At 55.4% G+C, this 15286-nt stretch overlaps 4 protein-coding genes across 4 annotated transcripts; 2 read left to right on the top strand and 2 right to left on the bottom strand.

Annotated features, from left to right (window-relative positions):
- Positions 1–497: 497 nt before the first annotated feature.
- On the bottom strand, positions 498–2748 carry SODALDRAFT_357464 (hypothetical protein; the record flags this gene model as incomplete). Its single annotated transcript, XM_028614006.1, has 3 exons — positions 498–558; positions 621–2344; positions 2494–2748. The coding sequence occupies 3 exons, from the start codon at positions 2746–2748 to the stop codon at positions 498–500; spliced, it is 2040 nt and encodes a 679-aa protein (XP_028469230.1).
- Positions 2749–3653: 905 nt separating this feature from the next.
- SODALDRAFT_331151 (D-tyrosyl-tRNA deacylase) lies at positions 3654–4449 on the top strand. The gene is made up of 5 exons (XM_028611388.1): positions 3654–3682; positions 3758–3936; positions 4000–4042; positions 4116–4309; positions 4383–4449. Exons 1-5 carry the CDS (start codon positions 3676–3678, stop codon positions 4443–4445), a joined length of 486 nt encoding a protein of 161 aa, XP_028469231.1. The 5' UTR covers positions 3654–3675; the 3' UTR covers positions 4446–4449.
- A 617-nt stretch (positions 4450–5066) lies between these two features.
- Positions 5067–6376, top strand: SODALDRAFT_322558 (41 kDa peptidyl-prolyl cis-trans isomerase; the record flags this gene model as incomplete). Its single annotated transcript, XM_028609732.1, has 2 exons — positions 5067–5412; positions 5589–6376. The coding sequence occupies 2 exons, from the start codon at positions 5067–5069 to the stop codon at positions 6374–6376; spliced, it is 1134 nt and encodes a 377-aa protein (XP_028469232.1).
- A 941-nt stretch (positions 6377–7317) lies between these two features.
- SODALDRAFT_377098 (hypothetical protein) lies at positions 7318–13512 on the bottom strand (the record flags this gene model as incomplete). The annotated part of the gene is made up of 12 exons (XM_028614884.1): positions 7318–11371; positions 11461–11566; positions 11646–11769; positions 11827–12215; positions 12348–12388; positions 12454–12593; positions 12664–12763; positions 12856–12916; positions 13008–13045; positions 13090–13217; positions 13289–13298; positions 13473–13512. The coding sequence occupies 12 exons, from the start codon at positions 13510–13512 to the stop codon at positions 7329–7331; spliced, it is 5220 nt and encodes a 1739-aa protein (XP_028469233.1). The 3' UTR covers positions 7318–7328.
- Positions 13513–15286: the final 1774 nt, after the last annotated feature.

Here is a 15286-nt window from a genome sequence, read left to right on the forward strand (position 1 = left end):
ACCTACCTCGTTCGTAACAAAGTTGATCGAACCCCGTCAGCAACGTGAGAAAGTGTGGGACTGGTCAGTCAAACACCAAACACCGTCCAAGCAAAACAATCCAAGGCGGGAAAGAGGAAAAGGAGCAACCCCCCAGAGCTCCCGAGCTCACCGCGGAGCCCGGCAACCGTCTGGTCAGTCGACATTCAGATTCAAAAGGGGGAAGGAAACCCCTGGCTGCATGTCTAGGCCCTACCCCGACCATTAAGGAGACGACCCTGCCGTCCAGTACGTCCTTGATCTCCCCCCTTTACCTAAGATCATTTCCCAGAGGCCAGACGGGAAAAGGAAAGAAGAAGAAAAAAAAGTGTCTTAACTCCAGCGAGGCAGGATTTCTCAAAAACCCAGAGCAATTCCTCGCATACAATACCGTAACATATGTAACCCATGTCGTACGAAACCCCCCCTTTCATCCCAAGAAAAAAAGGTAGTCATGTTCAGGGTGTATGTGTGTGTACTCATACATCGTCCTCAAGGAACTTGTAAGCAAACTTGAAGTCTGCCTTTCTTCGGTTCATCCTATATCATTCCATCCGTTAGCCAACAGTAGCAGAAGAAAAGGGGTAAAGAGAACAACGAACCAAGTAGACTCGTAATCGAAGAAGCGGTAGGTCCCTTGCTCAAACTCCTCCGTAATGTTCTTCGGCTCCTCGTGCCTCTGGAACCACGTCTGGTACTGCTTATGAAACCGCCAGCTCTGGTCCTTCAGCGCCTTGGCCGCCAGGTACTGCTGTGCCGTGCCTTGCTTGTAGTAGAACACGTAGAAGAGCGTGTCCGGGTCGATCCGCGAGTAGAGCCGCGGGTCGTCGAATATCGCCAGAGGCTCCTGGGGGAACCCGGTACCCGCCGGCGGCACCCGCACGTCCGGCCGGTACGTCCGCGGCACGTCCGAGTCCAGTAGGTCGGGGCACGTCGCCTGGCTCGCCTGGAGCATGCGCAACGTGCCCGCGCTGTGCGGATCCGCCGTCTTCTTGTGCGTCGCTTCGAACGACTCCACGAGGTCCTGCAATGACGAAGGCAGATGGTAGATCGATTCCTCCTCCTGCTCCTCCTCGATGGGTTTGATGCCGTTCGACACGCCGTTGGTCGCTGCGCCGAGGGCCGTCGCCGACTTGGGCCCTGGGGACTCGTCCGTCGCAGACTTGCGCTGCCCTCTGGCCCGAGGTGGTTCTGCCGACTCCGTCGCTGTCGCCTGGGCCGGTGCCTGGGCCAGGGCCTGAGACTTGGCTGCCGCCGCCTTCGACTTCTCGGCCTTTGCTGCTGCTGCTGCTGCTGTCGTCGTCGTCGTTATCGGCATCGTCGTCGTACTCGTCACCCTTGCCCCTCCTGTCTGTGCTTCGCCAAGACCGTTCGACGGTGATGGGGTGGTGGCCTTTGTTTCTGCTTCCCTCGCCGCCACTGGCTGCACGAAAGAGATGGCTGGCGAGTTGGCCGCACTGGTCCTGGCTTGTGCCGCCGCTGCTGCCGCTGCTGCTGGTGCTCCGGGCGTGGAGGTCGGTACCGGTGCTGCGCCTGGCGGAGGCGGTAGGGGCGAGATGCCGATCTTGTCGTTGGCCGCCGCCGCCGCCGCCGCCGATGCGTACTTGAGCCCTTCCGCAGGCCGCGCCGGAAGTGACGCGGGTTTCATGACCGGGCCGCCGGCTTGGTTGGTGATGGTGGTCAGGGGCGTGTGTAGGGTGGCCAGCGCGGGGAGAGGCGATTTGGTCTGCGAGCTGGGTCTCCGCGCCGCCTCGGCTGCGATTTGTTTCGCCTTGCCGACGGGCCTGGAACTGGAGTCTCCGTCGGCTGCCGCATCCTCCGCCAGGGATGCGTTGTCCTGGGAAGACCCCTTGTCTTCCAGCGCCATTCCGTATACGCCTTCTTCCTCGTCGAGATTCAACTCGTCGTACATTTCTTCGTCCTCGACGAAGTCGTCGTTCATGTTGTCCGTCACGTAGTATCGGATGTTCTCTTCGAGCTCGGTGACCTGCTCCGCCTCGATACCGCCGTTCTCCAGCGACCGCCTGATGAGCTCGAGCTTGCCTTGATGCCACTTATGCCGTTCGATCAAGCGGTCGATCTCGGCCACACGATCGGCCTTGGCGCCGTGGCTCTTGCCCCTTTTCATGGTCGCCTGTAGCTGTTCGGATTCCGCCTCGAGCGTCTCGATTTGCTGCTCCAGCTCGTCGACTTGTGAGCTGAGGAATTCGGACGCCTCCGCCCTGGCTTGTTCTGCGGGGTCGAGCTTCGCTGAAGACGCTAGCCCTTCTTTCGAGTACGCTTTTGTCTTCATGGCCTTTTCCACTGCCTTGAACCTCTCCATTTGCTAAATAGTGTGGGGGCGGATTGAAATGGTCCGTTAGCCAAGGCGCCCTCAGTGAACGACGCCAGAGCACGGGAGGAATGGGGAAAATGAAAAGGGGGAAGGGATAAGAAGGACAAAGTGAAACAACTGGGGGGAGGGGCGAGTCGAACCGTCTCAATCAACTTTCGATGGTCGAGTAGCGGGCCTTTATCCTTGATGTCGTTGCTAGCAGCCCAAGTCTTGATTTGGTCTCGCAGCCTCTGCAGCTTCTTGATCTCCCGCTTGAGGTTGTCCTCGAGCTTCTCTTTCTGTGACACATTGTTGGATTGCTCTATCTTCTCGTAGATGGCCTCGAACTCTGAAACACCTTCTGCCACCTTCTTGAAGCACTTGTCGACTTCCTGTTGGAGTTTTCTCGCCGCCATGGTGAAGAACGCATGTACGGGTTGGCCCTCGTTCGGATAGAGTGGGATGGGATGTCGTCGCTGGCGGGAACTCGATCGGTCGGTCGTAGGAGTTGTGCCCTCATATAATTACGGCGCTGACGTATTCGTGGTCCTCTCCAAGATGTTCTGCTGACACGGAGGTTCGGTAAGAACGGAAGGAAAGTGCGTGGTGGTAGTGGTGGTAGTGGTGGTAGTGGTGGTGGTGAATGCGACTGCTAGTAGGGAAAGTAGTGTACAGTGTTCGCCAACTGGATGGCGCTGAGCTCAGCCAATAGGATGAGAAGGTATCCGGTACACCGAGACCGTTAAACTGGGCTGAGCGGTAAGGCGAGTCAAACAGTGTCCGGACGGTGTTGGAAAGGACAAGGACAGGAAAAAAAGAGCCAGGCAAACGGAACAGTGTTTGCTTTAAAGGAAAGTGCGGTTTGCCTATGGGTTTTCTGATTTATACAAGGCATCCATAGCGAAAACTCTTGCCGACGATATCGCATAGAAGGTATTATGGAAGGTGCAGGTACTGGTACGACTTGCCGTATCGAGACCCATAGTTAGTTCCATTACTTGTCCTATCAGAGAGTTGAAACAGCACGGACGTGTTCGCACTAATAAACCCGGTTCTTTGCCTGGAGGATCTTTGGTGAAGGTATCATGGTACCTCGCATCTCGCATCTCGCACTCATTCTCTGCCAACCTGGAAGTAAGGGTAAGGTAAGGTGGTCAGCATTGCAGCATTATGCGCCTTTTAGAGGCCCAGTTTTGTGTCTGTCTATGAGGATCATAGATCGACTGTGTTTTCTGGCTGGCTGCCGATTCTTACTATTTCCTTTGCATGTTTGGTCTCATCTGGGGACAACGAAGTAGGGCGTCTCGATTTACTTTGCCGTCTCCCTCTTATAGACCGGCACTATGAAAGGTAACTTCGTGTCTCTTTTCATATGCCTATGCATCTATCTTTGCATCATGTGGCTTTACTGACTGGTCGGGGTAGCTATCTTACAACGTGTCTTGTCGGCCTCGGTCACCGTCGACAAAGAGGTGGTGTCATCCATTGGGAAAGGCCTTCTCGTCTTCGCTGCCGTTGCGCCAGGAGACACCGAGAAGGAGGCTGAATCCCTAGCATCCAAGGTGCTCAAGATGAAGCTATGGGACGATGAGGCAGGGGCCCGTGTAAATAAATGCTCTCCCTTCTCTGCACCCCACCATCACACATATCTGACTGTCCGATGATAGTGGAAGAAGAACGTCCAAGACATCAACGGAGAGGTTCTCTGCGGTATGTACAGTTGTAATTGTGTCCGTGATGCTATCCGAGCGTCTTAGTATGGCCTAAACTCATTATCATGCAGTCTCCCAGTTCACACTACTAGCAAAGACTTCCAAGGGCAATAAGCCCGACTTCCACGGCGCCATGGGGGGAGAGGAAGCAAACGGGCTTTACCATCACTTCTTTGAGAAGGTCCAAGAGGGTTATATGACAGACCGTGTGAAGAACGGCAAGTTCCAGGCCATGATGGAGGTGGCCTTGGTCAATGATGGGCCGGTATGAGGACGCCCTGAATTTCCCATGACAATTTCCCACTTTGTATATAGGTATGCTAACAGTCGCAATGCAGGTCACCCTGGAGCTTGTGGCAGGGCCCAAAGAGGGCCCCAATACAAAACCCAACCGCACATAGCAGCTTTTACACTCTACTTCATCTTGCTTCTATACTGCGTTATGTAATAGTATATCTGAATAGATTAGATCTCGCTGTATTATATACGAGCAAAACGGGGCTTGCAGATACTAACGAGAAGGAGATAAATATGGACTTATCCTGATGATCATAAGAGATGCGGCCCTCGACATGGCACGGACTGTTGTCGGGGACAAAAAGGTACATCGGATCCCACTGAGATATTGGTCGGCCCTACCTACAGATAGTAATTGCGAACAAAAGCCAGGTGCGGTAGATGCGTGCCTGCTTTCACAGTGTTAGGGAGAGTCCCCCAAACGAGTGCCCCACGTAAGCTAGAAGCTTCCACAAACCCCACCTTCCAGACAGAGAAAAGAGGTCAGAGAGCTCCTTCACCATGGAACGGAGCAAGTACTTCACTTCATTTACTTCGCTCTATTCTCTCACCAGTTTTCTCTCCTCTCCAGATCATACCCAATCCGCGTTCTACCCATCTTTGCAAGCTTCATACTGGAATCTTACCTTCGAACTTGATCTTCGTCCCAAGTCTAATTGGGTCTCTTGTTCTCACCATAACAATAACACCCACTCTCCTAAGCATCGCATCCCGAAAAAGACACCATGACCGAAAAGCAGCGCACTCGCGTCTTTTTCGACATGGAGATTGGCGGCAAACCCGCCGGTCGCATCACCATGGAGCTCTATGATGATCTTGTACCCAAGACAGCCGAGAACTTCCGTGCCCTTTGCACGGGTGAGAAGGGAATTGGCAAGGCCGGCAAGCCCCTCCACTACAAAGGGTCCATCTTCCACCGTGTGATCAAGCAGTTCATGATCCAGGGTGGTGATTTTACCAATGGCGACGGTACTGGCGGCGAGTCCATCTACGGCGCCAAGTTCGAGGACGAAGCCTTCCCCATGAAGCACGACCGTCCTTTTCTCCTTTCCATGGCCAATGCAGGCCCGAGTGCGTCTTCCCCTCTTCCCCTCTTCCTCCAACATTGCTGTTCCAACCTTTATCGGCGTCTTTTTTCCCTTTTCCCCCTTTTCCCCCTTTTTTCCCTTTTTTTCTTCTTCCTCCTGTACATACCCGATGCACACATAGCAAAGGCTCCATAAACTGACCAAGTCTTTCTGCTGCAGACACAAACGGCTCCCAGTTCTTCATCACCACGGTTCCCACACCACACCTCGACAACAAGCACGTCGTCTTCGGCGAGGTTCTCAACGGAAAGTCGGTGGTCCGCAAGATCGAGAACCTCCCCGCCCAGGCCGGCGACAAGCCCAACAAAGACGCCGTCATCGCCGACTGCGGTGTCCTGTCGGCCGACGAAGCTCTCGCCGCCGACACCAAGGCTCCCGATGCCCTGGGAGACACATACGAGGACTTCCCCGAAGACTGCGCCAACCCCCCCGAGGCCAAAGACGTCCTCACCATCGCCACCGCCTGCAAGGATTTCGGCAACCGCGCCTTTAAGGCCGGCGACCTGTCCCTAGGCCTAGACAAGTACCAGAAAGGTCTCCGCTACCTCAACGAGGAGCCCGAGCTCGACGCCCTCCCCGAGGCCGAACGCGGCCCGCTCCAGGCCCAGCTCGACGCCCTCCGCTTCAATCTCAACAACAACTCGGCTCTCCTCAACGTCAAGCTCGAGGCTTGGGACGACGCCGTCCGCGCCGCCGAAGCCGCCCTCGCCGCGGCCGACCGGAAGGGCGTCGAGATCAAGGACGCCGACCGCGCCAAGGCGCTCTACCGTCGCGGTTTCGCCTACGTCCGCCTGAAGGACGACGAAACTGCCCTCTCCGACTTGAATGCTGCCCACAAGCTCGTGCCGTCCGACGGTGCGATTCTCAACGAGCTCAACGCTGTCAAGAAGAGGGAAGACGCCCGCATTGCCAAGGAAAAGGCCGCTTTTAAGAAGTTCTTCACCTAAGAGATGTTCTCAGGACAGTGGGAAAGAAGAAAGTTGAAGAGGAAAATAAAAATAAAAATAAAAAAGAAACATAAATAAATAAAAGAAGAACGACACAATAATGTCTTCCGGTGTATTCGGTCATGGAATGGTAGAGTGACCCTGTGGATGCATTTTGGACTTGGTCGGACAGGCGTGTGTGGGAAGGTATTAAACAAGAGGACTACCAAGGCCATGTATGATAAACAGCACAAGGGAGACGAATACTTTCCCATAATGAATCAACGAGGCGATATGACACAGGGAATGTTCACATGAGACTCGTCAAAAAGATCATGAGCTGAGGGTTTGCTTTCATCAAAACAGGGTGTAACGTTATGTACAAGGGTAGATGTATATGTACGTTCACCTCGTTATATCTGTTCACCTCGGTATATCGAGAAGAAGAGATGAAATAGGACTCTCTCATCCCTCCCTGTCGTACTAACACACAAGAGACACCAAGAGATATCATTCACCACTGGGAGACCGCCTCTCGGGTGCCTTGCCGCTTTTAAGATATTGCAGAGACCCCTCTTCTTCCCCTATACCAATGGCAGGCGGGGATAGCTTTTGAGCTTTTCTTCATAACCCCCTTTCTTTATTCCGCCGTTTCTTCCTCCCCTAGATACTGCACAGCTTAAACATGTACTGGAGTAAAAGCCTCTCCCTCGACCATAGACCATAGAGCCAATAGTGAGAATACAGTGCCATAATCCCCGCGTACCTTGACTTCCTTTTTCTCCGCCTTGACATATATCAAGAGAGATGCCGAGAATAATGAGAGTAATAGCGCAGCCTTCCTTCGGCACGTATATGATGACAGTGCGGCTGTTGTCCGCACGGCGGAAATAGAAGTCCGGCGCTCTCGGATAGACCTTATATTTGGTAGGCAGGTGGGGAAACGGAGCCACGAGACAAGATGCGCCCGCTCCTAAGCCTCCTGGTCCCATGGCCTTTCAGTGCTTTTCCCCGTCCTCGTACGGGGTGACGCGCTCTCCGGCGACTCGCCCCTGGCGAACGGCTTCATAATGCCCGAGAGAATCGTCCTCGTCGATCGCCCGCCGCCACCTCCACCTCCACCACCGCCACCGTTGCGCTTCAATGTGTTCCCCCCGCCGGTGGATAGAGGTAACGAGGACGACGACGTCGTCGTTTCCGAATAACCAGACACATGCCGCGCCGAGACCGTCTCTCTACCCCTGCGGTATTCGCGGCTGCGCTGTGCCGATATCTGAGAGAGTTCCGCCGCTGCCACGTCGCTGCCCGCAGAGCCTGGGGGTCGTGCCATTCCGCCGTCGTTGTAGGTGTGGCGGTCCGAGGATGAGGATGGCGGGACGCTCCCGTACGACTCGTTGATGGCGTCAAGGGTGGTCTTATCGAGGGTTTCTGCAAGGTCGGAGACGGACTGGTGCGAGACGACATCGGGACCGCACTGTGCTTCCATCTTGGCATAGCAACTGTCGGCACGCTTCTGAAGAGCGATACACATGTCGTTGAAAATGAGAATGTCATCTTCCCCGCCGCTCGTAGGGGAAGAACGGGCGGAGACCGACCCGTTGAACGGATTAATGTCCGTCCAAAGCTTGACGAGCGCAGCGCAGTTGCGCGCCTCGTCGATGAGATGGGGCAGAGCCGGGAAACCTTCGCGAGCTGTGGGGGCGAGCCGCCCGAGGACGGTCATCGGGGTAGAGTACGACGGCGCAAGCGCGGCCTGGGCCCGTTCGGTAGGAATGGCGCAGATGGCGTCCATGTAATCCTTGACCGCCTGCCGCTGCGCTGCGAGGAACTTGTTCATGGGTTCCATCCATTCCTCTTTCTTGCCGAAAGTCGAAATGTTGCCGAGCGCCTGCAGGGCCTTGGCGATGAGTGTGAACGTCCGCTGCGCACGCGGTTGTGGGTGGTCCCGCAGGAGACCAAAGAGCTTGGGGCTCAGAATCGCAGGGCAGATGAAGCGAAGGAAAAGGAAGCTCGACACGCTCGTGTACGCCACGGTCCGAAGCCAGTCGCCGTACCGATCCTCTGCCACCGACCGAACGTATTTCAAGACAGCCCGCAGTTCAGGCGGGCACTTGCCGGGTTCCCGGCTGATACAATGCCACACCTCGTTGACCATCTGGATGAGCCGGTTCCAATTCTGGCTGAGATCCTCTCCCGGACGTAGCCTGTTGGGGTCAACTTCGCAATTCGGGTTGAGCTCGTTGATTTCGTTCATCTTGGCCTGCAGCATATGGTCAAGGTACTCCTTGCCCGCACGTCGCATGTGGAACTCGAGCGCATGCGTCAACAGCGTGTTCCCTCTAAACAGCAGGTTCGCTTCGCCGGCCAGGGATTTGCCCGCCTTGCGGAGCTGCTCCTGGTCGCTGGTGGACTCGAGCGACTCGTTGGACTTCAGACGGCGGCTGAAGCGAAACTTTTTGATCTGCGCTTGGCTTCCGACTCCGTCTATCTCGTCCTCGATCAGGGTCTGCAGCCAGTCGTTGGCCTGTCCCGACACCTGAAAGATGTTGAGAAACAACTCGGACAACCTCCTTAACTGCCCCGGCAGAGCATGGGCGATTTGGGCCGTTAGGCCCGAAGGGAAGTTGTGCAACAGGCTCGAGAGACCCTTGTACTCCTTGGAGTGAAGGACGACGAGCTCGTCGTGGTGGATCTTGACTAGCATGGTCCCGACCACCTGCTGCCGTTCGTCGTAGACCTCGAGCCAGCCTTCGAAATCCTTACCCTGCTCTACTTGATCCATGGTGATGTCCACCGACCCGTAGGGCGCTTCAGACACGGAGGTAGCAGACCTCGAAGAACCCGAGCCCAGGTGGCCCTGCGGGTGAAGCGCATCGGGATTCCCATCTACCCGTTTGAGGAGAATAGACAAGAAGGGCATCTCCGAGGGGAAATCGGCGAAGTGGTATTCCTCTCGCCAGTAAGGGTTTTTCGTTGCACGTCTCACAGGCGTCCTCGCGCGAACCTCGCCGTCGAGGATAACCTCGGCTAGATAGCTCCCCACGAGCGGGTCGGCCTCGACCCTGGCGAGACGTTCGTTCTGGGCGGGGGCCTCCTGTAGCCCGTTCCTCGGTTTCAGCTTGGCCTCGGTGACGCGCATGCTGATGGTCTTCTCCAACCGGAATATCTCTCCGGGCAGGTCTGCCTCGAGGTCGAGGACTTCCACCACCTGCTGGTCTTCTCCCGGCGGACCCAGGTGATAGATCTCCGGCAGAGCGAATGCCCGGAGAAGGACGTACCAAACCTCGAGGAGTACGCGATTCTCGAGAGCTATGTACACCGGTCGGAAGATGGACAGCTGGGTGGAGACAGAAGAGTAGCGGGGAAAGATGGCAAGGCAGTGCTGTTCGTCTAGTACCGACACATCAAGCTGTTGGATGGCGCACCGGGACAGCTGGGACAGCTCGACAACGGCAATGACACCATCGCCATCATGTGTCGTCAACCTGATCTCGCCGTTGTCGTGCAGTAAGCACGACACTAACCTCCAGGACGTTGCCGGGGACCGCAAATCTCGTGTGGACGGCCTCTTAACGATGGCACGGGGAGACGTGGCCAGGCCCTTGTCCCATAGCCTGACCTGGCCCAGCTTGATCAGAGTAGGAGTTTGCCTGGGGGGAAGGACGCCGGACTCGCGCCTTCTCGCTACCGGCCGCATCGCCCCAATGGTCGGCGACCTGCTTCCGTTGACATTCGAGAGCCTAATCTTAGGTGGTCGGAGCTGTTGCCAACAGAGCAGGGCGGCTAACCACAAATCACGCTCGACGGCGACCAGCGGATACAAGAGCAACTCGGCCGGTGTCTGGTTGGGGGCAGAAGATGCGGATACGATGGCTAGGCAGCGCTTCTCGGGGTCGGACAGATCGACAGGCGACACTCGACACCCCCGCAGATCGGGGATCAATATGGGGTGGAAAGGGCCATTGTGACCTGTATCAACCATCAGGGCGCCCCTCTCTTCGTCGATGTATCCCACGCCGCTATGCCAGGCACCAGTCCCGTCGTTCTGGTACTCAATCTCGCCTCGCATCCGGCCGCACAACGTCTTCATCAAAAGCAGCATTTTGTTGGCATCGTCGGTCGGGATGGGAATCGGCAGCGAGTCCACGGCGGGAACAGTGGGCTGGGGGGACGTCGGTCGAGAGGCCTGGCGCTTGACGAGGCGCCTTGTTGAACTGGACGGCTTTTTCTCTTTGGGGGCTGCTGCGGTGCTCGCGGAGTGGAGGTCGGAAGACCTCGTCTGGGCCAGGGACGAGTAGCTTACCGAGTCGATGGGTATCGGCGGGGGGTGGCGTGCCTCGTCGAAGAGGGGCTGAGAGCTGGAAGAGGAGAAGGAGCCGACCCGGTGACGGCCTTCGGGCGATGCGGCGGATGAGGCGGCGGCGGCGGCGGATGCGGATACGGCTGCGGAGACGAACTGCTGGCGGAAGGCGCCGTCCATGGTGTGTGTCCGGGGGCGTAGTGTGCCGCTAGTTTGTCTGAGCGGGGGGCTCGAGGACGTGCTATCGTAAGAGGCGCCGAAAGACAAGTCGTTGAACACGACGCCCTGGCGCCGCGCGAAGTCGCCAGGGCGGGCAATGGACCTGGGAGAGGTCTGGGATGAAGTGGAGCTCATGGTCCGGGCGAGACTGGAGGAGGCAGAGGCGGGCTCTTGAACAGGTGCGTAGGGGACGGGGTAGGCGGCGGCGGTGGAGGGGGAGATGGGGTCGCGGTCGGGCAAGTCTGGAGTCACGGCACGGATGGTGGTGTGCTCCGAGATGGTCGAACGAAAGGCGGAGTGAAGGTTATTAGCGGAAATGCGCTCGAGGCCTCCTCGTGACTGGGGCGACTGCGGGTCGGAAGTCGGACTTCGTGGCCAGTCGAGAGGCGGTGTGGTGTTGAGTGTCTGGGGACCACTGGTCTGCGAGGGTCGACGGTCCATCACGGCGGAGGTGGAGGCGGCGGCAGCGGCAGCGGCAGCGGCAGGGGATGTTGATGCTCAGAAGGCGGCCAATGGCAAGGGCAAGTGCGAGGGCAGAACAGGAGTAGCACAGGTTGGATCATCCCATCGTCGGGGAGATATACACCAGCGTGATGCGACGTGGTGCGTGATGCGCGATGTTTGAGGGGTGATTGCGGTATTGCGGGATGCGTCGAGATGGGTGTTACGATCTCAGAGAGGGGGGGGGGGTCCTTGAATGCGGGTGAGAGTAGTCCGCGCTCCAGCACCCGCGTCAGCGGTCACTCGTCCTGTTCAGAAACGAACACGTACGCAAACTGGTGGTTCGAGACGAGAGCTGCTCTGAGCTGAGATTGTTAGTGACCTCCGCATAGGATCGCCAAATCCTTGGCATAGTCGAGAGACGAGATAAGGGTTGAAGAAGGTATCCAGCGATCTCGCAATGCAGCAACCGGTAAAAAGCGTTTAGTAGAAGTTGGGGGGTGAGGTTCACGGTAGAGAGGTAGAGAGGTAGAGAGGTAGAGAGGTAGAGAGGTAGAGAGGTAGAGAGGTAGAGAGGTAGAGAGGTAGAGAGGTAGAGAGGTAGAGGGAGGGGAGAGCCTGAGAGGTAGAGAGGTAGAGAGGTAGAGAGGTAGAGAGGTAGAGAGGTAGAGAGGTAGAGAGGTAGAGAGGTAGAGAGGTAGAGAGGTAGAGAGGTAGAGAGGTAGAGAGGTAGAGAGGTAGAGGGAGGGGAGAGCCTGAGAGGTAGATAGAGGAGATGGGCGGGCGGGCGGAGGATGGTGATGGTGGTGATGGTCCCAAGCCCCGCTTCGGAGTCTCAGATACCAAATTCGGTGAAGGGCAGACGACGGTGTCGACGGAGGGCCAGGGTTGGTTGGCAATCTGGACCCTGACAGGAAGTGGACACCCTGCAGACTCGTAGATACCGTATAATAAGGTCTTGTTCACGCCACCGAAGCCGGAAAGAATTGAAGTCGATGACTTGTGTGTATAGCGGCTCAGGGTACAACGTACGGTGAGGGACGATACGGTGTACGAAAGTGTGAGAGAGGGGACTGGGAATACGACTAGGGGAAGAAAATATGTAATGAAGGACGGGGCATGCGTGTGGGTTGTGGACATGGATAGGAAGAGAAGAAGGCGAAGGCGAAGGCGAAGGCGAAGGCAAAGGTGAAGGCAAAGGTGAAGAAGCACCCAAGCTTGCCCTGATGACCTGCCCCTGGTCTGGTGTTTTTCTCGAATCTCCAGCCGAAAAGCGTCCTGTGGGCGGGCAGGCAGGCAGTATGGATAAAAGAAGAAAAAAAGAAGAAAAAAGGTCAAATCAACCAACAGGGCGATCCCTGGTCTGAATTGGGTGGAACCGGTGAAATCGGGGGAGCCCAAGACTTTCTCCAAAATCGGGCGGCGTTGCTCTCCCGTCGCTCGGACCTCTCGCGGTGAGGCAGGCACGCAGGTACGTTGTAATAATCGAGATGGCGTCACCTACTTCGTTCGCACTTTGCAATTGGAGTTGACAGGCAACGAGCTGCTCGATCGTGCACCGTGAAGCTCTGTGCTTGTTCCTGCTTAGTCTCCCAGGATGACTGTTGACCGACGACGGATGGACAGGAGATGGAAATCAGAAACGAGCCAATTGAACAATTTCAATCGACTAATATTTCGTAGAATACAGACAGGCACGGTAGTCGCCAGCGTGTGGGTGGGTGGTGGTTCTGTTGGGTGCGGGAGAGTGGGTAGGGAGACTGGGGGATGCAACCATGGAGCTGCGATCCTGGAGATGAGGTGGGGATGATGGGGCTTCGTGCGTGGACTGGATAGGCGGACAGATGGATGGACGGGTGGATGAAGCTGAAAGTGCGAATGAAGATGATGGGATGAGGATGGCTGAGGTGAGGGGCCGTTCCCGAAAGCTCGGAGTCGATTATGTAATTACCTTATGTAAGAGAATACTCGACCAATCGCAGCCTGTCACGGAGTCACGGAGTCACGGAGTCTGACCCGCCGACGAATATGGCGTACAACGTACGAATAGGTACAAAACAAACTGTGAACCGAGGTACGGCGTCGACACTTTTTAGCATCTTTAACCGCCATGCGCCGCACCGAATTAAACGATCGTCACTTTATCACTTGACATACATGACATGATCTGTATCAACGCACATCGGCATGTCTTCATGTCTGACGTGATTCTGATTCCATTAACTTGATTATTACTTTACTACTTTATTAATAAGCTACCTACTCAGCATTAAATCATCAAACTCTATATCGTAAGATCTCCCTAGTTTACCTATTAGCAACCCAAATAGTCTAACTACCTAGGTACCTTAGTCGGTTACTCTAAATCGGACACATTCCGCACTTTATTAGGTCATTTCGTCCAGGTACGTTCCTCACGCCGCCTCGGAGAGGAAAACCTAGCCCTCCATTCCTTCAACTCCACGATGAGAATTATGACTCGTAGCCATCATAGAAAAAGAAACGTCAACTCCAACTGCAGGGACCTCGGCGAGACCTGAAAGTGGATTGGATGCTGAAATGCTGCGGTGTCACCAGGTCAACATGTGTCGTCTCTCCGGGGTCTCCCTGCCAGTATCAAGCCTCGTGCCTCCTGGCGCCATAACGCGCACAACGGCTCCCAGGCGAGTCGACATTGCCACGACCGGTGATTACCCGGAGGTTTCATCAGCACTGGATAACAACATTGTGAACGAGTTGCCCTGGACACACATATGTGATAGCTACACGTACCACGTAATTACACCTTGACCTTCGGCCGCGTTCCGTCCCGTGTGGATCCACTCATCGGGCATCTTCCGCCGCTCAACCCGGCAATCGCTGAACATCATATCAACGTCTATCCCAATCCCATAAGGTCCCCCAGACTTGCACTTCCCACTGCAATAGACGACCGGAAGGTCCTTTGTCTATTGCACCGAGATGCACTCGGCTGACGCAAGCTTGGCCTTGTCTGCGCTATACGAAAAAAGGAAAAAAGGGAGGCATGTACGGGATACTTGTCTCAAGTCATTTTAATACTTCGTAGGCCATATTTTGACATGGTTACGGTTATACAACAACCACATATGCCGGGATCTACAGAGTAATAATACATACGATATCGTACCTTCCTCGGACGCACAACTGACCACTGGACCTGAAGATACGGCATAGACTAGAAATACCTTCAAGGGCCCCCGATTTCCCACTGGTTTTCTCCTGTCTATTCTCTGTACAAGATGCACGCTATCGTCCGTTGTCAGTGAATTATCCTCTGCAAGCTGTGTGATCACGCTAATCCTGCGACAAGCCATCTACGGAACCAAAGGCAGACAGGCCTACCTCGGCGCCTGGTTATATCTCGCTGAAGCCAACCCGTCAGCTGGCTCGAGTAACCAATTAGCAGCCAGCGGGCATATCAGCACAAAGTGAACCCCAAAAATGATGCCACGAGTATTCTTTGATTCTCGACTTCTGAGTCGAGGTGTCTTGTCCTACCGCTGCCCTGAACACAACTACCTCGTCAAGCCGTCAGGGTTTGGTTACAGGGAACGGAAAACATGAAACGCAGCAATCACTCCCGTACTGCATCTTGCCCAACTCCAAAACAATCCGAAAATACGTGACCTTCCCCTGATTCCTTATCCATAACCCAATCCTGCTCTCCCGCCGCCGCATCAACCATGTCGTTGCGTGAAGGGTACTGTATTCCATAGCAGAGGCGACCAAGAAAGACTGCGAGAGGTAATATATATATAATAAAAAGAAGAGAGAAGAAAGGTTGGGGGACTACCACTGTTGAAGGCGACGTCGTAGCCAAAAGTCGCAAAGAAACCCATAAAAGAAGAAGAAAAGAGGGAAAACAAAAAATCAAAAAGACGTCGCCGCTGGTATCTTCGAATGTTCAAATCATTGCTTTGTATTCCCGCCAACCATCCGCGTTTGTTCGC

Source organism: Sodiomyces alkalinus, assembly GCF_003711515.1.
Source record: "Sodiomyces alkalinus F11 unplaced genomic scaffold SODALscaffold_2, whole genome shotgun sequence".
NCBI lineage: Eukaryota > Fungi > Ascomycota > Sordariomycetes > Glomerellales > Plectosphaerellaceae > Sodiomyces > Sodiomyces alkalinus.

Coding starts and splice junctions, on each gene's coding strand:
- SODALDRAFT_331151 (XM_028611388.1), top strand. Junction 3,937..3,999: donor ACGATGAGGCAGGGGCCCGT/GTAAATAAATGC, acceptor GTCCGATGATAG/TGGAAGAAGAACGTCCAAGA. Junction 4,043..4,115: donor CAACGGAGAGGTTCTCTGCG/GTATGTACAGTT, acceptor ATTATCATGCAG/TCTCCCAGTTCACACTACTA.